Source organism: Aulonocara sp. 'chitande type north' Nkhata Bay, linkage group LG7 (assembly GCF_057382095.1).
Source record: "Aulonocara sp. 'chitande type north' Nkhata Bay isolate Kocher_YH1m ecotype deep benthic linkage group LG7, A_spYH_male_GT1.1, whole genome shotgun sequence".
NCBI lineage: Eukaryota > Metazoa > Chordata > Actinopteri > Cichliformes > Cichlidae > Aulonocara > Aulonocara sp. 'chitande type north' Nkhata Bay.
Window position 1 is genome coordinate 61,720,775 of NC_141350.1, and position 24,826 is coordinate 61,745,600.

The following is a 24,826-nucleotide window of genomic DNA, read 5'->3' on the forward strand; positions in this document are numbered from 1 at the left end:
CATCCAGGGTTAAGTAAGAACAGGAGCCTTTATGACAACTGTAAACTCTCATTGCAGATAGAACTGGCAACACTTAACTGTTACATACTCCAGTGACACCAGTTGTTTTTAATATAAACACAGAGCTCCCCTCCTCTGCTCTTACCGGTGTCCATCACCCTGTCCACTCATTTATGTGCGCTGCACTTGCTGTAACACTGCTTTAGACAGTTAAAAATATTTACTGTACCAAAACTATTCATGAACTAAAAGCTATGTTTAGTGTTGGTTTTCTAGGTTCCTCCAGGTTCATGCATCCCCCGTGTTTTGCAGTCAAGTCACATCTCCATGTCTCAGTTTCAAGTCTGTCTTTGTGAATGTCTCGTTTCCTGTTTTACTTTGATAGTCTTGTGTCCTTTGCTAATGTTTCCAGTTTTGCTTCCTTCCCGTCTCGCTATGTGTAATTTCTCCCAGCTGTGCTCTCCTCTTGTGTCTCATTCCCTTGTTTTCCATCTGTGTATTTAAGCCTTTTTGTCTTCCTCTGTTTGTTGCCGGATTATCTGTGCATCACTTGCTGCATTTTTCCGTGTTCCATGTCTCTACTGTTGGCCAAATGGCGCTTTCTGAAGCACTGAAGCTTGTATTGAAAAACGGTTCATTACGCAAAGCTTTTCAAAAGTCATCTTTGGTGACATCTGGTGGCCAAAAATATGAAGCGCAGCTCAAATCTACAACTTAGAATGAACTGCTTCATTATGATTGCCCACACTGAAGAGCTGAATTGACAGCTTCTGTTTGATATCATGTGACAGTTTTTTCTGATATCGTGTTTTAAAGTTTTTTCCAGTTTAGGTTTTTCTAGTTTAGTCATTCTGTTCTTTGCATTTGTTTGTATTTTTCTTGGCCGTCATAAATGCTCACTTTCATTTTAAGTCTGTCACCATCTGTATTTGGGTCCACACTCTCTCCACTCTGCCCAGTTCAACTGAGCCCTTGTCTCATGCCTGCCACAAATATTCAAAATATTACCCAGAAGTTACAATAAACCATATTAAATTGTTGCATTATCTAGTTTAGAGAGCTGCTAACTCTCTTAGAGTGGACCAGCTTCCATGAAGGTCTTTCTGTGAGTCATGCAATGTGCTGACATCCAGTGGCTATGGCATGAACTGCATCACAAAAAGAAAATGTGAAAGAGCTTATTTGATTGTTTATGCGATCACTTTGCTGAGGTAAGGGAGTGACAGGCTCAGGTTATCACTGCTACACTGTTGTCTAATGAGATCGAAGACAAACAACAATGCTCCACCAGCTTGTAGAGTGTTATTAACTCACTATAATTAAGCATTTCTTTTCGCACATGAACTGCAGCCCTGGTAAGAAAAACATAAATTGACTGTTCATGTTCAGGCCATGACCAGGGACATCTACAGGTTGATCTATACAGAAATGCAGAAGAAATGTGTATGGGCATAGACATAGAGAGACAGGTAACTTCATTGTGTTGATTCTGGAATATTCTGGATTACTGCAATAGGACGGGGCTGCACAGCGTCAACGCGTTAGCGCGGTTAGCTCGTTAACACGTTGACGCTGTCCAGCCCCATGCACGGGGCCATCTGCCGGTAACTCGTTAACGGAGGTTTGCTGAGTTAATGCAGTTATGGCGTTAACATCATTTTAACAAGATTAACGCTGACAGCACTAACTAAAATCAACCAACTGGCAAAACAAGAGCTGAGGAAATCTAGTATATTTGTCAGTGAGCTTAAAAATCCTATCCATCAAAAAAAATGTGCTTCCAAAACAATGACAGTAGTCATTTTATACATTTTCTGACAGAAAATCCGGTTGAGGAGTTCCATGAAAAAGAGGGTGCAGGCACAGTGAGATATGATTGGGGAAAAATCTGACCAGAATTACACACAGAATGATGTAAAAAGGTATAATTTATTGTCTGAATTCTTCCAAAATTGCATTTATTATTACTACTAATATCTACAGTGTCATCAAATCCAAAAGATCTGAAGATCTTTTCTAGTTTTCCATTTGAAGTATTTCATTAGGCTTAGTCATTGGATTGCTGTGACATAGTAACACATTCAGGTTCATATTATGTGTCAGATGTTTAATATTCATTAAACATTTTCAAACTCTTGTGCACTATTTAAAACTGTATAGTCACACTCATACTTGTGAGTTCTATAGCTTGTGCTCTCCAGCACTGATGCTCTGGTAGATCGTGTCTGTCAGAGGAATGTAGCTCTTTTGCTTGTAGTCCAACACATAGAGAGGATCAACGACTTTTGAGGGGTTGAAACCACTCTGCACCAGATGGAACTTTTGCTGTTTGAAGGTACTTGTCGTTTCCATGACCTCCTGAGAGGAAAAAACAATCTGAGTTACTTCAGAGTAGCAGGATGTTTAAACTGATTTTAGTAACATATTTTACCTGAAGCCTTATGAAAAGTGGACGAGCGTATCCTGGTAGATCCCTCACTACATGCTCAAACAGCTTCTTTCCATCAAATATGAAGCCCGGTCTTACAATGATTGATGCCATTCCTCCTCTGCCCTCGTGTCCTGTGAACAACATGGATCAATGTCAAGGGATACTGTTTTTCACTGATGCCACATGGACATCCTGCTTGTGTTTAATTGGCTAAGGACAGCAAAAATGTAGCACTTGGCGAAGTAGATATTGTGGATATTTAAAAAAAGAAAACATCTATACTGCAAGTTCTCACAGTCTTAGTAACTGCATTAATAATTAAGCATGGCGACATGATACCTGGTACTTGCACTCCATACACGTTGACTTCTTGGATAAAATCTACCAGCCCAAGAATCTCTGTCACCTCTGTCGTGGATACATTTTCACCCTTCCACCTGAAATTGGGGGGGAAAAAATTAATTGGTAGAAGCATAGTCTGTGTCAGACCAGGCTTTACACTCGTATGGTAACAACCTGTGTTACTGCTGGCATCTGTCCTTTTTAATTTTTTGATTTTTTGTTTAATCCTTATTCAGTGTGGGCCTTTGGCAAGTCTTTCCCAAGGGTAAACTGATCTCTTGTTTTTCCTTGCTTCGTAGGAGTTGCCAGGGCCTTGTCACTGATTCTGTTCATATTTTTTTAAAAGCTAAAGGTAGCCAAATAGTGGATGATTTACACTCTGTTGTTCTCAAGATCTCACATCTGCTTTTTTCTCATAATGTGGTTCAGGTGGCTTCATCAAATGACCTACAGCTTGCCTTCAAGTCTTAACTAGAAAAGAAGTGGACTGACCACACTGGCCAATGACAAGTTACTGCCCCAATCAGAGGAGTTCAAGTTCACGAGTGAACAAGAAAACCAAGCCTACCTCATCATAGAAGCAAGAGAGAGAGATAACTAAAGCCATAGTGGCTCAGACGTCACCTGGATTGATAAGGTCCGTGTCACAAATTGAGGAACCAGGACACACAGATAAGTAGTGGGCTACTGGAAAAAGCAGGTACAAGTGAGCAAGGGATGAGAACAGGGCCTGTTAAATGGACTTCTTATATAGCTCTTATCTACTCTAAGCACTCAAAGCTTTTTACACAACTTACCTCATTCACTAATTCACACAAGCACTTTTTTTCTAAGCTGTTGGAACGCTACTATGCAAGTAACCCCAGCAAAAGTGGTTACATGAAGAGGATGTGGGACCTATGGAATCCTCAATACCCAACATCTAGACTGACGGCAAAATAACTGGTAGCTCAGTGTTCCGACATTCAGAAGCAACTGGTATCACAACTGGACAATGATGAGGTACGACACAAATGCTATGGGAAGAGGGAGCCAGGACATTTCTTTTGGCTGTAGTACTCACGATTGGGCACCAAGCCCAAAAGTACACCTGGTGTGTTGAAGGCACTGAGTGTAAGAACAGCTGACCTGAGCAATAGGATCATGGCTAAGCTGGAAAACTGAACCCCTAGTGGCCAAATACCAGAACTATGTGAAGAACCCTTCGAAGGTCTACTAGAAGATGTGCATGCAGCATCCAACAGTCCCTGCTGCGACCATCACTGAAAGCAGCAGCTGATCTACTGACTGCAGTCACTGAGCATCTGGCTAACTGAAGGCCGGACTGTCCTGTTCGAGGACATCATCAGATAGACCAAGTGGCTGACATCCAGAAATCCTACCAGTGGCTGGACAAAGCTGGACTGAAAGACACTAATCGTGGCAGCGCAGGAACAAGCTCTGAGCACACGATCCATACAGGCTGGGGTCTACCACACCCGGGAAGACTGCAGTTGCAAGCTGTGCAAAGATGCCACTGATGCCACAATCTAGCACCTAACAGCAGGGTGCAAGATGCTAGCAGACAGGGCATACATGGAATGCCATAACCAGGTGGCTTGCATAATACACAGGAACATCTGCGCCTAGTAACTCCCAAGGCTAAATGGGACATGCCCCCATTCAGAATGACTGAGCTAAGATCCTGTGGGACTTCCAGACAGACAAACTGATGATGACTAACCAATATTGAAACGGTGGAGGAAGATGGCTGTAGTGATAGATGTAGCTATACAGAGTAATAAGCTAACTACACTTTCGAGAGGCGCAAGAAGTGTCAAGGGCTGAGAGAGAAAGTCAAGAAGAGGTGGAGCGTAAAGGCCACTGTGGCAATCAGAGCACTTATGGCAATGAAGCCTAAGCTGGGCAAGTGGCTTCAACAGATCCCAGGACCAACATCCAAGATCTCTGTCCAGAAGAGCGTAGTCGTAGAAGCAACAAAGATACTGTACAGGACCCTCAAGCTCCCAGGCCTCTGGTAGAAGACCCGAGCTCGAAGGACATGAGCTTGAAGGATCAAGAGCATATGGTCTTGATCCTTCAAGCTCAGGTCTTTTACCAGAGGCTACATAGAAGTCTATATAGAAAATGTATGCAAATCAAATCTAAGAACATCGTAAACATCTTATCTAAGTACCTGAATGTGTCTCCGACTCGGTCTCTAAAGAAAATGAAGCCCTCATGGTCTTCCGCCATGAGATCGCCTGTGTTAAAGTAGGCATCACCCTTGACAAACACATTTCTCATCAGCTTCTTTTCAGTCAGTTCCTTGCTTCCAGCGTAGCCAAAGAATGGGCTAATAGCGCTGACCTTGGAAAGTAAAAGCCCCATCTCACCTAAGAATAACAGAAGTTCAAAATCAATACAAATACTTGTTCAAAACGTTCAAGTTTAAAAGGGAAGAATAAGAAATGAATTTGTATTCCAACCTTACCCTTGTCCACTCGCCGGCAGAAACCATACTGATCTTTCACTGGTTCATCTTTCACAATGTCATACTTCACCAAATCATACTTAAACAGGAGCTACACAAAATGTCAAAAGGAAATAGTGTTATGGTGGGTAACTGATGAACAGAGTAATCAACTATGAGGATTGGAACACCATGTGGATTGAGAGAAGTATCTAAGCAGCTTTAAAGTCCTGAAAAAAAAAATCAATACCTTTTGTAGTCACTGTCAAAAAAACAAAACAAAAAAAACTTTATACATAATTTCTACATCTTAGCAGATGGCATTAACTCACTGTAGACATTAAAATGTGCTAGTTTCAATAAGAATAGCTAATTAGCCCACAGATCTGCTTAATGCTAAATGTCTTTAAGGGCATTTAAACATATACATTTGCATTAATATGTAAAGCCAGCACACACCACTTCTAAACAATAGTGCAACAGTGGAAATGGTCTGTAGCACCAAGTTCCTGGAAGTACAGAAAACAGACACTCAGTGATGCAGATCAGAGCTCTTCCTAAGACAGTTCTGCATCGCCTGCACTTCTTTGCAGCGGTTGAGGAGAGCTCACCCACCCTCTCCTATCCTTAACACTTTCTATGTGCATATCTGTTTGCTTGGGAGCTCGCAGTGCCACAAACTGGAAATCTGTAGAGAGGGTGGGGACAGCAGAGAAGATCAATGTGTGTTCACTTTCCCCCATCCAGGACATTCTGCAGAAACGCTATCTGACCAGAGCAAACAAAATCCTACAGAAACCCTCTCATCCCCAACATGGTCTGTTCTCTCTCCTGACATCTCAGAAGAGGTTCTGCAGCATTCGTACCAGAACAGCAAGATTCTGCAGCTTGTACCTTTCCTGCTGTATTCAGAGCCAGGCAGGTATTTTTGTTGTAATGTACAGTGTTGGTGTATAGAAGGAATGACAAAAGTCAGTCAGTCAGTCAAGCTTTTGTTAACCAATAGGTAATGAAACTAAATGCTAAATAATTAATGGATTGGTTCTTACAATTTAGCCCAATGATTTTCACAACTACAGAGGAAATGCTCACATACAAATTATAAACAATATGGAAAACTAGATACAATGAAACTATGAAAACTGTATGAATAAACCCTTGTTTCTTCATATGTTGTTTTTAAGGAGCCAGACTAACATATAACAACCAGTGTTGTGTCTACACTTACACATCCTCAAGAGTAATTAGCTGAAAATTTGAAAACTATTAAAAGAAATTTCAAGAAAGCTTGCCTAAGAGATTTCAGATGTGTTGACGAACAATAGTGTTGATGCCGACTATTGACCTTCAGGTCCATTAGAATTGTAAAAACTCTGCTTTGCTTTGTACATTGTATTTACATGTTTGTATATGTTTCAGTTGACAGCTGGACACATTTAGCATTTTCCTAGCAAAATATAAAGAAACTAGAGAATGCATTTACTAAAGAAAAGGCAGTGTAAATTGCTAAAAGCTGAATGACTTGAGCTGAATTGTTGAAATATTTGGGAAAATTGTTGAAGCTGCTAAAACACAATTTTCCTGAAAGCCAAAGTGCAGAACTGTTGAAAGCTGAATCACACAACAATGCAGAAGTGTCACATTTAATCTGCATTTCATGGGAAAAACACAAACAGTACATTGCTAAATATGAAAAATGCCAGCAAAGCATGATGACGTACATGCTCAGCCGAAAGATTAAGGAGAATGATAATACGGAATGTTTTAGGACAAATTAAAATGCGTGTAAAACATTTTGAGTATCTATTAAATAAACATTAGAAACAAAATGACTGATATAAGAAAAGCAGATTTATGGTCAGAAGAATTCAGAATAAATAACAAAGCTCACATACTCTGAATCACTTCAAGACCTCAATCATGTTTTTAAATGTCTAAACTCAAGAATATCACATCAAAAGGTTTAATATTTACTGAGCAAATGTAAGCTGCTCTGTGTGTGTGTGTGTGTGTGTGTGTGTGTGTGTGTGTGTGTGTGTGTGTGTGTGTGTGTGTGTGTCAGGGAGGGTGAGGATGCAACAGAAAATGATGACTGACTATTGAATTGACCTCAAATGTATCTAAATGTATCTAAATGTATCTAAATGGATTGAATTGGAATTAACAGATTTTCATATTCTGCTTTTGCATTTGTTCTCTGTATTAATTAGCCTTAAGGTTTGTGTTTTCTAGCGCTATCTTGTTTGTCCTAGTTTCTCACTAATAAAAAGTGGCTTCAGGCTTTGCACAGAACAGGTATGATACATAAATATGTAAACTACTCCCCACTTTTAGACAAATAACTGAAGGTACTATTAATAATTTCAATAGAATATTTACTTTTATAGATGGGTCTAAAAGTACATGAGTCTTTGTTTTTGTTTAATACAAGACATTTGATTGACAAGTTATGTGATCAGATGGACATCTATGCCACCTACAAAGACTTACTTTCAAGACTTATATTTTTCAAAGTATATTAAATTAATAAAAAAACAAATATGGTTATTTGCCTTTTATATATACACTCATAATACAGCCACTTTATTAGATACATCTGTTCAGCTGCTTATTAACACACATACAGTATGTTAAATGGACAAGTTCCTAGGATAGTGCTTTTCTGTCCCACCTGAGAACTCAAAGTGCTTATCTAATCAGCCAATCACACGCCAACAACTCAGTGCATTTATGTTTTTAGGTATAATCAAGATGACAAACTAAAGCTGAAATTGAGCACCAGAATAGTTAAGAAAGGGGATTTAAGTCACTTTTAATGTAGCATAGTTGTTAGTGCCAACAACACAAAAGAGACAACTCGTCAGGCCAGGACTCTACAGTCCATCTACACCTACAGTGTACTCTTACAACGATGAGGATGTACACATGGGACAGGGAGGGAAGCTGGTTTGAGCGGGGACAGATGAAAAGGGAAAGACCATCTCTCAATCTCTGAATGGAAGCGGGAGTCATCTTTCAACATCTTACAATGCTGTGATTGCAGCCATTCCCCAACCTTCTGTGAATGGTACTCATGGCCTTGATCAATGGTCAAGGTAATTCGCATTTTAGTGATCTAGAAACTGAATGTAATTAGGGCAGTTATAAAATGTATAAAGAAGGTCCAATCTAATACACTTTATATTAATAGACACTCATTATTCCATAACGTTTTCATAATTGTAGACCAACAAAAGAAATCTAAACAATACATTTTAACTGCATGTTACAGAACTGACACTACTTTTAACCATATGTTTTATAACTTCTTTTACAACTTCTTTTATAACATTGTGGGTCAAATGAAAAGTCACCTGGACACATCTAAGAATAGCTGAAGTCAGAGATTAGAGCCAAATACATGGATCCACTCTTATGTAAGTCCACTGATTAACAACAGCCAGCATTAATACCTACCAAAGCCACAGTAAAGCAACTTCACTACTCATTCTTCTCCACAGTCACAACAGACTTACAGTACATGTATAACTATGTAAGAAGTTGTTTAATAATCTGACATTAGTATTACATGTATGACATATTCAATGTATGACAAGTTTTTAGTTTGTGTAATATCACCTTGATGAGGGTGCTGTGTATTCTACTGGGTTGAGATGATGCGACAGACTTGACACTGAATAATATCCCATATCCTAAATATATCCTTGGGCTACCTTTGCAATACAGTGTTGGTCATTATTTATTAGCACTGTGAAGTGCTGTCCAATCAGTTTTGAATCTGAACCTGAGCAGGTTCTAAACTACTTGCACAAAGGCGGTTGTTTGATTGTTGGGTTTTTCTCTTTATTATTGTAGTCTTTCCTTTATAATATGACTTTGTAAATAAAGCTGAACTGAATCAGTAAATACTAGCGGCAGTCATGGGTAATCCAGTATGTTAAAGATCATGAAGGAGTTCTCTCCATGCCCGTACTTTTATGTTCCTCTCAATTTGTTAAGTTCATCTTGGTTTCATCAGGCCTTGAGAGAGGACTTTCAGACCTTGAAAATTTATCTTTTCAAGAGTTCTTGAGTTAGATGGTGCAAAGCTGCTTTTCTTAATCACAGAAATAATTATACCATCATGCACTTTAGATTTAGACTGACATTTTGCACTGGAATAATAGTGGCAATTGATTCAGTGAGCTGTTAAAAATGACCATCAACTGTGCCAGGGGTGGTGGGCATTCAGTTCAATTTAGTTTTACTTACATAGCTCCAACTGTAGATGGGGCTGATGAAACTACCTGTGAGCCCATTATCTACATTTTTGAACCTCTGAAAATGTATGTAAATGGCTGTGACTCCTAAAAAGTACTTCTGTAAAACTCCTTGAATGAAAGCTGTCTGAACATTAATCCCGTATTGACTGTTTGCTTTAAAATCCATCTGCAGTGGTTTAGAAAGGCAATATTATTAAAATGATCTTTGCCCAACAAATAATAGACCCAACTGTATTCATGGATGGGCAGAAGTGTAGTAAAGCAACAGGGTTATGTGAAGAACATTGTTAAGAAATGTCAACATCCGCTCGCTTACGAAAAAGGGACATTCCGTCCAGAATCTCCTCACAGACCATAAGTTTGACTTTTTCTGTTTGACTGAGACGTGGCAACAGCCCAATGACTTTTCGCAGCTCAACAACTCCACTCCTGGGTTTGTTTACACCTGCCAGCCTCGTGAGTCCGGCCGTGGTGGAGGTATCACGGTAATCTATTGCAAGATCTTTCTTTCAATGTCAAAATAACCTTTTCTATGCCCAAGAACCCTTGTACCATTTCTTTTCAGAATTTTAAGAAAACCCATCCTGACACCCTTTCTTTTGCTTTCTCTACTTATTTGCATTTTCATAACCTGCTCACCCAAGAGGACTTGGTTTCCTATTATAACTCTAGTCTCAATAATATTCTAAACTCTGTTGCCACACTCTAAACCAAATCTGTATCATTCCCTCAGTCAGCACCCTGCTGAGAGAGTTTACAGCTGAACTCAGGCTTCTGAAAGCAAAAGGCCGACGGCTTGAACGCCTCTATAATAAGAAAACTGGTCTTACTATTCATAAGGAAATGTTTAATAATCATGTTTTGTATTATAAAGAGTGTATTAATCAAACAATATCTGCTTATTACTCCACCATGGTCTGTGCAAATGATGATTCAACCAAGACACCGTTTTCACTGTTCAACTCTTCTTTCAGGTCACCAGATTTTTACCTGCTCATCCAAGACCTGGTTTGTTCCACGTAGCGCTTCCTTTGCATTTCCACTCCCATCACACTCTTTTTCTGCTTTCCAACTTCCCTCTGTCACTGATATTTCAGAACTCATCTGTAAGTCAAAACCTGGTCAAGGCCTGTTTACCCTCTTTGCTTCCCCTCATATCTGCTATCATTTATTCTTCACTTACTACTGGAACTGTTCCTGCTTCCTTCAAAGTTGCTGCCATCGCCACAATATTGAAAACAAAAACAAAACGCAAAACAAAGCAAAACAAAACAAAGTCTAGATCCCAATAACTTTGATAATTTTTGTCTTATTTCCAATCTACCATTCCTCTCAAAAATTCTTGAGAAGATAGTTGCCACACAACTCCACTCATACTTAACTAATAATAATCTGTATGAACAGTTCCAGTCTGGTTTTCGCCCCTCCCATAGCACTGAAACAGCGCTTATAAAAATAACCAGTGATCTTCTTATGGCAGCTGACTACAGTTTACTTTCCATTCTTATTCTCCTCGATCTGAGTGCTGCTTTTGACACCATCTCTCACTCCATTCTCCTTAGTAGGTTAGTCTCCATCGGTCTCTCCCATACTCCACTAGCCTGGTTGTGGAGTATGTCTCATCGCACTCCGTTTATTCGACTCAAATCCTTCACCTCTCAGCCCTTTCGTCTGGTCACTGGCATATCAAAGCAACCTGGAATCGTCAGTTTTTACCTCCTCGAGCCATTGCTCGTTGATGCAGTAATTCATTTTATATTTGTAATATTTATATTTAATTTCATATTTGCCTTGAGGCTTAACAACACAAAAAATTAGATTTACTGAGGTTCGACTTAGGGCACTACATGCAATAGTTACTATGACAATAATAACATGAATAATAAAACTCACATGTTTTACACAAGAATTGTGGACAAATTCCAAAGCAGAATCTGTCTTTAGTCTTGTATTAAACAAAAATGTTTTTAATCATTTTATTTGATGTTTCAGTGTTTTAAGACCAGCAAGTAAGACTTTAGACTTATTTAAGAGCTTGATGTCATTAGAAATGCAGCTTCCCTTAATGAGCATTCCTTATAAAGAAATTATTTTGTTATGATGGTGAAGTGAATCTGTGCAGTTCTACTGACATGTCAAATTACTTGACATTATAACATGATTTATTATAATCATTTACTTTTGTCTACCTTCTCTTATGAAAGCACACACCAAGGTAGTGCTCGTTTACTAGAGAGTAGCGTGTAGGCTTGGTCACACACACATGGAATAGCTTATTTCCATGCACTTACCCTGTAAAAGAAGTTGGAGCGGCCTACTGATCCAATCTTGCCAATGTGGTTCATGAAACACAGATTTCCTTCAGTGGAGCCATATACTTCACACATTTTGATTTTCCCAAAGCGACTTTGGAACTCCTGCCACACATCCTGATGCAGCCCATTTCCCACTCCCATCCGCACCTTATGAACTTTATCAAGCTCTGTCTGATGGAGAGAAAAATACAAATACATCAGCACAAGATTTCTGAAAAGTATTACGAAATCATTTATTTAAAAAACTGTTAAGTGGGAAATAATTTCCACTTAATAAATGTCTCTGATTATTACACTGACAGGGTGGCATATAAATAGGAAAAGGCTATGTTATGTAATGTGTTTTAAAGAAATGTTTAAGTGCATGTTCAGTTTATTTCATTTTATTTATACAGCGCCAAATCACAACAACAGTGGGAAGGAAAAACACCCTTTTAACAGGAAGAAACCTCAGGGAGAACCAGATTCTGGGGAGGGGCAGCCATCTGCCCATCTGCCCAGGGAATCTCCCAGCAGCCGACACCTATTGCAGCATAACTAAGGGAGGATTCAGGATCACCTGATCCAGCCCTAACTACATGCTTTAGCAAGAAGGAATGTTTTAAGCCTAATTTTAAAAGTAGAGATAGTGTCTGTCTCCTGAATCCAAACTGGAAGCTGGTTCCACAGAAGAGGGGCCTGAAATCTCAAGGTTCCCCCTCCCATTCTACTTTTAAATACTCGAGGAACAACAAGCCCGCAGTGCGAGAGTGAAGTGCTCTAATGGGGTGATGTGGTACTATAAGGTCATTAAGATAAGACGGGGCCTGATTATTGATATATGAAGGGAAACCAATACAGGAGAAATATGCTCTCTCGTTCTAGTCTCTGTCAGTACTCTTGCTGCAGCATTTTGGATTAACTAAAGGTTTTTCAGGGAGTTTTTAGGACAACCTAATAATAATGAATTACAATAGTCCAGCCTAGAAGTAATAAATCCATGAACTAGTTTTTCCAGCCACTCTGAGACAGGATATTTCTAATTGTAGAGATATTGCACAAATGGAAGAAAGCAGTCCTACATATTTTTTAAGGAGGAAGTAATTACTGAGGTTAACTCAGAAAGCTCAATTGAAGAAAAAGACTAAATGCATTTCAATGGTACTGAAAGCAGCTGTAGATAATGGTCTAATAATGATGGTGCATATGTTCCAGGTACTCATGTTTTAGGGGACTATATCTATTAACTTTGTCCTCCTTACTTAGAATGTGCATTTCTAGGGCATGTTGCAAGGTTTATAATTTACACTGTGTAGAAACACAGTATAAGTGTCACAAATATGACCGCCATAAATAATTAAGAATTGTATAAAGAGGATATACAAATAGGGATATCCTTTGTAGACTAGCTACAGTTAGCTAACTGGTCCTAGTCTAAAGTCCTAGTCTCTATGGAATTTGGAGCCAAATATCCAGTGCGATATGATGACATCTATGGTATTTGCTTAGCTGGTGGTATTTGCTTTGCATAATCAAAGTGCAGAACAGGACATTGAGTAATTAGTATCCATCCTTGTCAGCACATATTTTGTGAAAAGGTTCTTGTGTCTTGTGTACGTTTCATTTACCAATCACTGATGAGGACAGTGGCGGCCAACCTTTCACCCACACAGCCAAATGACACAGAACATGGACAAAGAGGACTTTGAATTCATGAATGGATGAGCTTGGCCCTGACACTGTGTGTGCGTGCATTTCTACATGATGTAAGGAGGGCAGGAACAGTAAACAATGGTCCTGCTTATTTTTCTGTCACAGTTGTGAACAGTATTACTTGAATGACTCAGTGGAGCAGTTACAATGACAACTTCCATTAAAAATAATAAAAGAAAAATACTTATTGACATAAACTCTAACAATAACATAGTAATATTATAAGAACATCTAACAGAACATTTTAGGTACATCTATAATTTTGTCTGCTTCTCCTTATTTAGTCCCTTTGCTCTGTCAACCATTACTATATGCAGATTATCTGGACCCTTTTCTAACCTCATGGTTTAGTAACATATTTAGAAAAAATGTCTGTGTCATTTCCAGCTGAGCCTAGGTGAGAAGAGCAAGTAATTGTTGCATGCACTTTCTGTATGTCACCCCACGCCAAAGCCAAACATATTGCCAGGAGTGAGAATGCATCTGACACAACATCTGTCCTGCCCTGATCTACTTATATTATCTAGAGCTGTTAAAAAGTTTGAATTTCAAATGACGATGGTTTTACACCATAATGTAACAAGAATAAACTAATTTAGGGTAGTGAGTGGGTCCAGCCAGCAACAGGTTACCTTTGTCTGGTTGCAGAGGTACCTGCAGAGTTCACCAATATACTGGAAAATAGTAACATCATGTTTTCTGCAGTCATTCCAGAACTGAGAGGCTGAGAACTTCTTCTTCAAGACTAAGGTTGCACCTATGGTAGAATAGACAACAATGCAGTTAATAACACTGTTATGGGATGAAATTAGAATGATTCCTCTTTTTAATACATCTGTTAAGCTCTGTTTTATTATACTGGCCCACAGAAAGACAAGTACAAAACATAATGCAGTAGTGACATGCAAACTGGGAGCTGCCTGAGAGCTGAAGTCTCTGCATTCCATTGTACTATCCACAAGAAAGCCTACATCATGACAGTCAAGTGCTCAGTGGGTATAATATGATACTATGAGGTTTTTAAAATAACAGAGTTCGTGATCGTTCTTGATTGGATTTAACATGGAGGCGGCTAAGAGAAGCTAACGTAAGAGACATTAAAGTTCTATTTCTAGTCCCTGTTAGTATTCTCATAGCATTTTGGACCCTCTGAAGGTTGGTACTAGAGGCCAAGGTAATGCCATCAAGATTAAGGATATACTAACCTGATTTTTGGATTGGCTATAGGCCCAACCCTTACCCCCCAAAAATCAGATATCACTGTCAATTCTTTCCTTGGTTAGAAAAAAAAACAAAAACAAACACAACAACAAAAAAAACCCAGCCTTCGCAACATCTAGCCAACCCAATAACACTTTTGAGGACTTCAGTATAAAAGTCTACAATCAACAGACCCCATCATAATTGATTTTTAAGAAAGTTTGCAAATGGTGCAAACCACTGATTCCACTCAATAACAGAAAAACCAGATCAGATTTTGCCCTATAATTTCCTTCTTTTAAATTCAGATAACACTGAGGTCATTTGTACTTGGCCCTAAAAATCTTAGACATATGGGATCTAACCCAATGCTTAGTCTGCATGGCATTGATTTTGATCAGGATATGTGCATATTAACTATCAGGGCATTAGCTTTACCAAGGATTGTTTTCAGAACTTGTCAAGATGTTGATCTCAGAATGTGAAGGATTCAGCATCACTAACTTTGGCATAGATGGAACAGATCCGCAAAGCAGTTAATCATCAATACTATGAAACAACAAACAAAAACTCCTCGAAATTACTCCATAAGCAGAAGAGAATGAACCGACTGATGAATTCAAAAACATACGAGATTACTTTTATGTTCAAACTGCAGAAACAGTTTTCAGTGTACTTAACAACAATAATATTCCCATCTGAGAATCTTGCAGCATAAAATAAAGCTGCTTGTTAAAGTGAAACATGAGATCTTCAAAGAGGTTTGGTAGTTACATTGTGCTGAGTAGACAATGTCTGCAGCTCTGAAAAACAGCCAATATTCAATATTCAATGCCAATAGAACCAACTCTCTGAAGCATGGAACTTAAATCATAAAAGCAGCAAAAGCAAGTTGCTGGGTGTCATAAGAACACGTCTCTGTGTAATCTTATCATCTTGAATTATAAAACAGTCCAAGATAAATCTTGCTTACATCCTTAAACAATAATGTCAATAGGGCTCATTTACTAATATTTGCATGGAAACATCTTAACCTGTGCAAAAAGTTCACATGCAAAATTACCATCGATTACCATATCTTTTTTTTCTCACAGCTATACTTACTACAGCAAGTATAGCTATACTGTCAGACCCTAATCGTGAAGGGATTAGCAATGCAGAGATATTTGTAGACCTACCTAGCTCTATAGTTCCACCTACACCAATCAGGGATGCTGCGCTGTGATAGAGTGGCAAGGTGACATAAATTACATCATCTTCAGTTGCCCCAAATGCCCAAAAACCTGCTGCTGCCTTCAGGCTCTGGAGGTGAGAGATCACTGCAGCCTTAGGAAGACCTGTGGGGAAATAACCGCATAACGTTATATTTGGGACGCTACATTTACAAAATAGCAAATAGCATGCTTTTGATTGAATAAGCGGCCATCTGAAGAACAATTCAAGCTTGAATTCTGCATAAATGAAGTGAACACCTTTTTGGGATGCGAAGCTCTCGGTCCAATAATGAAAGAGGAGGGTATACCATAGATGCAATAATGCCAGTCACCAACCTTTCAACCTTTCCCACTCTGTGCTGTCCCTGTTTTAAAAGCCCATCCCTACCTCTGACCTTGAAGTCGAGGTTTCTGAGATTTGAACTGTCTGAGTAAGTAAATGCATCTATGCCGTCAAGTTGAAAATCCTACATTGCCTAGTTCTCGAGTTATGGCACTCACAAACTCGGGTGTCCATGCCACCTGCGTGTCCCGCCAGGGTGGCAGCAATACCTCAACTTTTATGGCTTAAGGGATAGAAATCATTGTCCCCACTGTATAGATGGGACAAACCCTGTGTTGAACCAGTTTCTGTGTTCATGTGACAAAGAAAAACACAATATGACAAAACTATACATAGATAGTTGTACTTTATTAAGCAAACTGTGTAACCTTTCATAGTGCAGGCTGGTAAAAGTAAATTAATGTTAAACTTAGTAACTAGTAAAAACATCCATCAGGCAGTTTGAGCAATGACAAGGAAATTAGGATCATTTGTCCTTCAAAATCTTTTCAGTTCACCAGTATTTCTGGCCTAATTTAAACACAAGCAGCAGTTTATTCTTCAGTATCACATTTATGTTAAGATCATAACTCTGACTCAGCCATTCCAATAAGCCAATCTCTTTTAAACATCAGTATATGGATATCCCCAAATTATTATGTTCCCCTGACTATCCTTCACACATGGGATGATGGAATAATGAGTCTGGTGTGTGGTGTGCACCGGCTTTCTTGCTCCAAACATTTCAATGTTTTCACTAACTTGTTGTGCAACTTTAGATCATGTAAATCACAAATACAGTTTCCATGTCAAATACTGTAGAATGTATGAATGAGTAATTTAAACTGTATTAAAAATGAAAACAGAATTTTATCACCTTCATGCTCCCCCAACCGACACAACCATCCTGCCCAAATACAGGCTTGAGATTTTAGGCTCTCTTTTCTAGGCAACTGCTTCTGATCTCATCCACAATGCTCGACACCAACACATGAAGCGCTTTTTTAATAATATAATATAATATTCTTTGTGAGTACTGAACTGGTCATCACACTTTCATCAGTTTGCTTCTCAAACCCTCAAACCACCCTGCTTATAAACCACTTGCACAGCTATATAACAAGAGTATATCAGATAGAGTAACATTACACTTTACAGACTGCATAAAATAGAACATCCACTCTTCAAGAGTAATTTTATCGAAAACAATGGACAACACCAATACTTCTTAGCCAACAGGCTTCAGTTCATCTCAGAATGGTTAAAACATACCTTCTTAGTTGAGCCCTGGCTAGATGTTGAACAGGGACTATGCAAGGATCTAGAGATTTCATTTATTAGCTCAAACATCAAAAGACATGAATGCTTTAAAAGTATCAACATCAGCTTTTCTCTGACAGCATGGTGGGAGTTTCTAAAAATAACGGAGTCTTCATTAATCCCATGCAAACGTACACCTATCTGGAATAACCCTGACATATTACAAAACAATAATATGATTAATTTCCCAGAATGGAGTTGTAAAGGAATTAAATACTTAGAACATATATTAGAGGGAACAGAATTTATTCCATTTGACAGACTAGTTGCACAATATGGGATCAACAAGACAAGATTTTTAGAATATCAACAAATTAAATCCATAGTAAAAAAGAAATTTAACCTCAGTCAAGTTGAATTACAAACACCACCAAGTGCGGCACATTTTCTTACTCTTAAATCCCCCAAATTATTATCTAAAATATACAGAACACTTTCTAAATTAGATGAATCAATATCCCTTCCTATTGCAAAGTGGGAAGCAGATTTATCAGTCAGCTTAGACCAAAACTTCTGGTCTCAGATTTGCTTAAAAACCTTTAAATTAATTAAAAATCCCAGTCTGCAATTAATACAATACAAAATACTACATAGAGTGCACTATACAGGTCATCGGATGTTCAAGATGGGCTTTACATCTTCCAACAACTGCTCACACTGTCAAGGCAATACACCAGACAATTATATCCACGCTCTTTGGTTCTGTCCACCAGTGCAAAAGTTTTGGCGCGAGATATGTGAAGACTTATCAAAGTGTCTGAAATGTAACATTCCAACCTCCCCCTTAGTGTGTTTACTGGGCAGCTTAGATAATGTCACTTCAGAAAAGAATATAGCCCATATGATTTTCACTGCCCTATGCACAAAATTTGTGTCCGGGGATGGGCGTCCAGGTACACACCGGCTCACTCCTTGGCGGCCGCTTATCGGGGCCTGGAGCCTGGGGCTCGCTCGGGCCCCTTCGGGGGTGGGGTGCCCCCGGCCTCTCGGCCTGGGGCTCGGTCACTCAGGCACAGCTGGCGGCCGGCGGAGCTCACGGGCGCGTCACTGCAACCCCCCCTGGCTTCTGCTCCGCGGCTGCTGAGTGAACCCTCATCTGGGACTCTCCTCAGCTCTTTCTGGGACAGTGGCGCGGCTGCCCCTCTGTTGGTCTTCCTTGGTCTCTTGTGTTCTGGGGGCCTCTGGATGTCTGGAGTTTTGATCTCCTCCATACCTGCTTCACACCCTGGAGGACGGGGCTGTGGCCCCCCCACACTCCCTAGCAGATCGTTACATGGAGAAACCTTTGGAATACAAGCGCGCTGATCCACACAGGTATGCACACGGGTGTTCACTGCTCGTAGACCCAAATTACACCTTTCTTGGCTGCTACTTCGAAGCACATCTGTCCTGCGTGCTGCACAACAACATTGAATATTTAGTATTTACTGCTTAGTATTTACTGCTAGATTAATGCGATGGTGTTGTGTTTAGTATGTTGCTTTATTATTATTTTTTGTCTTTTTTTGCTTGTTTTCTATTCTTCTCTCAACAGGTGATCCAGGAGATTTTTATTTTTTTTCTCCCCCCCTTTCTCACTGTCCCTCTCCCCTTCTGTTTTTCCTTTCCTTCCTCTTTCTTTCTCCCTTTCCTATCTCTCACTCATGTCTGTCCCGTCTGTAACATCTGAAAATAAAATATAATAAATAATAAAAACAAAGATCGACCAAATGGACCAATACGGCAATGCCACGATGATCCATTTGGCAAAGTAAATCCATTGGGTATCCTTGTTGGTCTTCAGACAACAATTCTGATGGCTAAAGAACCAAATGGGACAGGCGAGAAGAGAAAAAAAAAAAAAAGAAAAAAAAAGAAAACAATGGACAACTGGTACAATTTGTCCCAACATATAAATAAGCACCACTCATTAATTAATAATTGGGGGTCACTGCACCTAGTGCTCCGATTATCCCTGGGACCACTGTTACCTTCACCCTTTACACACTCGAGCTCTTCTCTAAGCCCTTGGTATTTCTTAAGCTTCTCATGTTCCTTATTCCTGATGTTGCTGTCATTCGGTATTCCTACGTCTATCACTACGGCCGTCTTCTTCTGCTTCTTGACCACCATTTTGTCCGTCTGTATCTGGAAGTCCCACGGGATCTTAGCTCGGTCATTCTCGGCCAACCTAGGGGCCGTCTCCCATTTTGATCAATTTCTGTAATGTTGCCTTCTGGTAGTGTGATCCCCCTCAGTTCGGACTACTGTCCCTCTCTTTGTTATCATCTAACTACACTTCTCCAGTCTGAATGACATTCCAATGTCGTTGCTGTATATCCTGGTGGTGTGGATCAGTGAACCGATGTCTCATTTACTCTTGGCACACAGCTTAATGTCATCCATGTAGAGGATTGCTCCATTCACTCTGGCAGTCTTGGCTGACTGTTTGGTCTACCAGTAGCTGGGGTTTTGGGCCTCTGGTACTCTTGCTAATTCCTTTCTGTGCCCCACTCATGTATTGAGCCATGTGCCTGTTCATCTTACTGGACCCTGTTCAGGGAGGTTGCTGTGGTCTGCTCTGAGACCGACTAACCAGTAAGCATTGCCGTTATGGGTTGCGTCCTTATCCCATATGCTCTTCCAGTATTACACTGTCTTCAGCCTTGGTGCTGCTCTTCTCATATTGCTCTGCCAATGAGAGCGCACCTTGGCTGGTGCCGTGGAGAACAGCTGGTTTATTCTCCTGCCTGGTGTACCTCTTCAAGTGGCAGGCCAAGGCTGTGAGTTTTTGCTTGGCAGTTTCCAAAGCCTCTGGTATGGACAGCTTGCTTCTTAGGCACCTTCTTCTGAAGATTCGATAGTTAGCTAACCTCCCTCCGTGCTACTTTAATCTTGGTCTCTAGTCTCCTTCTCCAGGTAGGGTACTGCTTCTCATGGCTGTTCAACTTGTAGTCAAGAATCTCACTGCTGTAGTGTACATCAGATGGTTAGCCTCGGTAATGGTTGCAGCAGGTATTGCCCGTAGCTACGCAGGATCCAGGTGTCAAGCTTCGCCATGATCCCATCTCTCAGGTCATTTCCTCTCGCACTCAATGATCCTTCTTCCAGCGCGCTTGGGGCTTGGTACCCAATCTCGGATGCGGGTGACGATACACCCCCCCCCCCCCCCCCCCCCCCCCATGACCTGTCGTCCTGGCTCCCCCTTGCTGTAGCATTTGTGTTGTACCTTGTCAATCTCTAACCATATATATATACACTCACCAGTTGTTCCTGACGTAAAGATGTAGAGTGTAGGAGTTTTGAGAGAAGTGGCAGCATGCAGTGCTGCTGGTACAGGCTTCTCAGATGCAGATTCAAGCTTATCCAGCAGAGAGTGCACCTCCGTGTGTTTGGTCCAGCTCCTCATTGCCCACACCTGGATGTTGTCCGACAGCAGACTGTTTAGGATGCCATCCAGGTCTTCCACTAAGTCTAAGACATAGAGACACTTATATCATAAAAGGTTACCTTGACTTTGCTTACTCCTGTAAACTAAATTGATCCTAAAACTGAAAATTTAGGTTTAGGAAGGTTTGATTGCAAATGTACATGTACAAATGTGTTTTCTCAGTGAGACATAGAAGCATCTTGCAAACAGGAAGCCAATTATATACCATGACACTTAATCTCACAGAATAAAACGTTTAATTGTAGTTTATGGATCATTATGTGCCTTTTTTTTTTTTTTTACCTACAGTGCAAGTAGTGACTGTAGGTGAAAATGGAACTGCATCAGTGTTTGCAAATATCTTTCTGTATGACTGACCTTAAAATTCCTGCAGGAAGTTTTTGTCAGGTACCTGAACGGAAAGGACTTAAGTCACACATGTAATGGTTTCTTCACAGTGAAGCTGTCTATGTATTCCATTATTCAGAAGACAGAATTATAGAAATAGTAGAAGCAAAACAATATTTCTAATAATTGCAAACATAATTTGTAATTATGTTAGCATAGCAGCCATTTCTTCAGCATAAGAGAAAGTTGGTAATTTGTTTTGTTTTTTTAACCTATACACTACGTGTCATGAATTTAAAGAAAGAAAGAAAGAAACAGGAATCCTTGGACACTGCTCGCATAATAGACAGGTTTTTGACGGGGCTCCCACAGAAATGCAAAGCAGAAGGTGAAGCATCGGCAAATATGCTTCCAATAAGAAGATTTTACTGTAAAAACAAAGGCGGGGCCTAGCAAAAAAAAGTCTGGGTTCACAATTTAAAGCTGTTCTACGGCAATGGAGGTTGATCAAGCCTTGAAAGCTGGTGCTGCTGGATTACTAACAACCCCCTCTGTCTGTATAAAAGCAGCATTGGCACCCACTGTGTGGTACCATACCCGAGTGAGCATCAGCTGAACAGTACTTTACAGCAGAAAGTGGTGTGTTGCTACAAACATGCTGAGATTGTAGAAAGATTGCCAAGGGTGTGCTCAGCTGTTAAAGCTGCCACAAGGTGGCTACTTTGATGTGTCAAAGGTTTAGAATACATTTTGGTATATAAATTGATATAAATTGATTCTCTGATTTATTTTTTAACTCCAACTACTTATTTGTATTTTGCTTTCATTTCAGAATCCAATGAGGCATTAAACTGCACGATTTTCAATAAAAAACTTGAAAAACTGGGGTGTGTAAACTCTAAAAACTAACCACGGTTGTAGTGAGGACAGCATTTCTGACAACATCATGTTTGTCTGGTTGAGCAATCTGTCACTCTGTCACATGATTACGACATGGTTAATCCAATTACATGTACAAACAGGAAACTTTCAGTGAAACTTAATTTGTATTAAACATATATTTGCTTATCACCAATTTTTTTGATCCATCCATTGAATTTCTGAATAAATTCCATCCCAAAGCAGATTTGTGGATTTGTGGAATGATCTATATTTAAATTGCAGCTAACATTACACAAACTTATAATAATCTTACAAGGGATCAGCAAGTTACAAGATTTTAATGAGGAGCTATTAAGTTCATCAAATTTTATTTTGTCATCTATTATTCATGTGTTACTCACAGGTGTTGGTTCACTTGTGAGTTCAGGGAAGTAACTAAGTACACTGAGTCAAGTAATATGCATAAGTAGCATTAAGTACATATGATTTTCACTTAAGGCTACTTAAGGGAAAAGTTAATTAATCATGACATCCATAAGTGAAAGTAAGCCAGGTTTGATACCTGCAGTTCAGAACATGAAAGTTGTCAAAGATGTGCCTGACTATCAGAACTGGGAAAAGTTACAATTACACCAAAACTGCATGCACGTTTTAAAACGTATATCTGCCATTAATAAATCCGCACTTTAGTGTTGCGGCTTCATTACTTGGCCAATTAAACTTTAAAGAGGCCTAATATGAAACATTATTCGCAGTACTTGAGAGGTGAAATCCTCACGTGTTTTACACTGCTTAACAAATTCATTAGCTCGCCTGTCGTAAAAACAAAGAAAAGGAAACAAATATTTTACAAATTTGTCCAAACTTGAAACTGAATTCATGTTTTTATACCAAAATTTGAGTAGTCAGAAATGAATCAACCATAACTTCAGGTGCTATTTTTATGTTCAGAAATGCAAGTATATAAATGAAATGTAAAATTCATGAACAATAACAATAATTATATTTTTGCATAAACTATATCATATAATGACTTTTCCTGTGACTGTTTTTGATTTCAGTACGTTTTTACAGGGAATACATTGTAAAGACAGACAAAGCTCTGGTGGAGGGTACCAGGTTACTTGTGGCTGGTGGTATAGCCAGTCAGGAGAAGATAGCCAAGACTGCCCAGTCCCCAGTGTCCACCCTTACCTAACTGGAAAATGTGGTAAAACTGGTAACAGCCAGCCTGAGTTCTGAAGATGCAGAAACCCTGGTGGACAGCATACCTGTTTGTTTCTATACTGGCAAATATCTGCTACTTTATTTGTGTAAATTTGCTTCTTATGTAAATCTACAGTGCTTAACAAACGTATTAGATCACTTCTCCTAATAAGAAGAAAACAAATATTTTGGAAATATGTCAAAAACGTGTTTAAAACAACAACAAATTCACATTTTAGACCCGAATTTCAGTCTGCAGAAATTAGTCAAGCATTACAGTCAACCACTAAAACGTTTTTTCCCTGTTCAGGAAAGCAAGTAAAATATAATAATAAATAATAATAATAAATAGTAATAAAATGTAAATAAAATACCATTTAAACTAATGGACGATAGAAATGATATTTTAGCATTAATATATCATTTTGAACTTGTACCTACTAGTGGATTAACTTAATTATAGAAACACACACAAAGCTTACTGGCAGAATAAGCTCCTGTGCTACATTGCAAGGACAAATTTGAGACAAAAATAAAAGATATTGCGTAATATATATAGAGAAAACTATCAATACACAATATTAAAATATCGAGAAAGAATGTTGAATGCTGTACATGAAGATAAAACTGTTTCTAGAGCCACTGTGGTGTATACCGCTTCAATGAAATGAGACTTTTACCTGAACCAACTATTAGAGTTTTAGCTCCACAGGAGTTAAAGCAGTGCAACAGAGACTTGGACTTGATGTTAGTGTTGAGGAAAGCAACCGAGCAGCCGACCTTCGCTAACCCGAACCAAACGCACAAAAAGTCGGGCTCGTTGTTCATGAGCAAGGCAACGCAGTCTCCTTTCCTCAAGTTGGCTTTCTCCAGGAACACATTTGCCAGTCTATTGCTACGCCGATCAATGTCCCGGTAGGTGTGGACGTTCCCGTCGTAGATTACAAACGGTTTGTCGGGGATGCGCTGTACCTGCTGGAGGAACCTGTCCAGGACCGTGCGCACGCTGGAAGTCAGCTTGAATACCTCCAGTTCCACACCGTATCTGACGACTTTCTGCAGAAAAAGAAGATCTCTCCAAAAGTATGGGAAGCAGAGTTTTTGCAGAACATAAACTGATAAAGCAAGAGCCACGAGAACGGACAGACATCCCAGACACAGAGTCATGCTCACGGCTAAGGACCACGAGAGGAGAGGAATGTCACACTGAAAGGTAGCCACTGCGCGCCCTCCAACGTCCCAGGTAATAAACACGGTGTGGCAAGTGGCGTAACAGGGACCGTCCAGAAATGTCAATTTCCGCAACATAAGAGTAGAAGATCACAAATGCTGCCTTCAAAATAAAAGGTGATTAACTTACAAAACATCACCTGTGGCGGTTTGCTTTTTCAAATGATCTCTCACGCATGCATGGTGTTAGATGGAAAGAAA

General features: G+C 39.6%; 1 protein-coding gene across 1 annotated transcript; it reads right to left on the reverse strand.

The window, feature by feature from the left end:
- Nucleotides 1–1,910: 1,910 nt before the first annotated feature.
- On the reverse strand, nt 1,911–24,648 carry slc27a6 (solute carrier family 27 member 6). Its single transcript, XM_086301798.1, has 10 exons — nt 24,076–24,648; nt 20,794–21,003; nt 15,873–16,031; nt 14,127–14,251; nt 11,779–11,973; nt 5,247–5,337; nt 4,950–5,148; nt 2,771–2,868; nt 2,432–2,562; nt 1,911–2,358 (listed from the first exon to the last, which is right to left on the reverse strand). The coding sequence occupies exons 1-10, from the start codon at nt 24,560–24,562 to the stop codon at nt 2,182–2,184; spliced, it is 1,872 nt and encodes a 623-aa protein (XP_086157924.1). The 5' UTR covers nt 24,563–24,648; the 3' UTR covers nt 1,911–2,181.
- Nucleotides 24,649–24,826: the final 178 nt, after the last annotated feature.

Excerpts from the sequence above, each read along its gene's own strand:
- slc27a6 (XM_086301798.1), bottom strand. The coding sequence starts at position 24,562 with ATGACTCTGTGTCTGGGATGTCTGTCCGTTCTCGTGGCTCTTGCTTTA. Across the intron at positions 11,974-14,126 it reads ACCTCTGCAACCAGACAAAG|ACAGAGCTTGATAAAGTTCA; the intron begins GTAACCTGTTGC and ends TCTCTCCATCAG. Across the intron at positions 2,869-4,949 it reads CGAGTCGGAGACACATTCAG|GTGGAAGGGTGAAAATGTAT; the intron begins GTACTTAGATAA and ends CCCCAATTTCAG.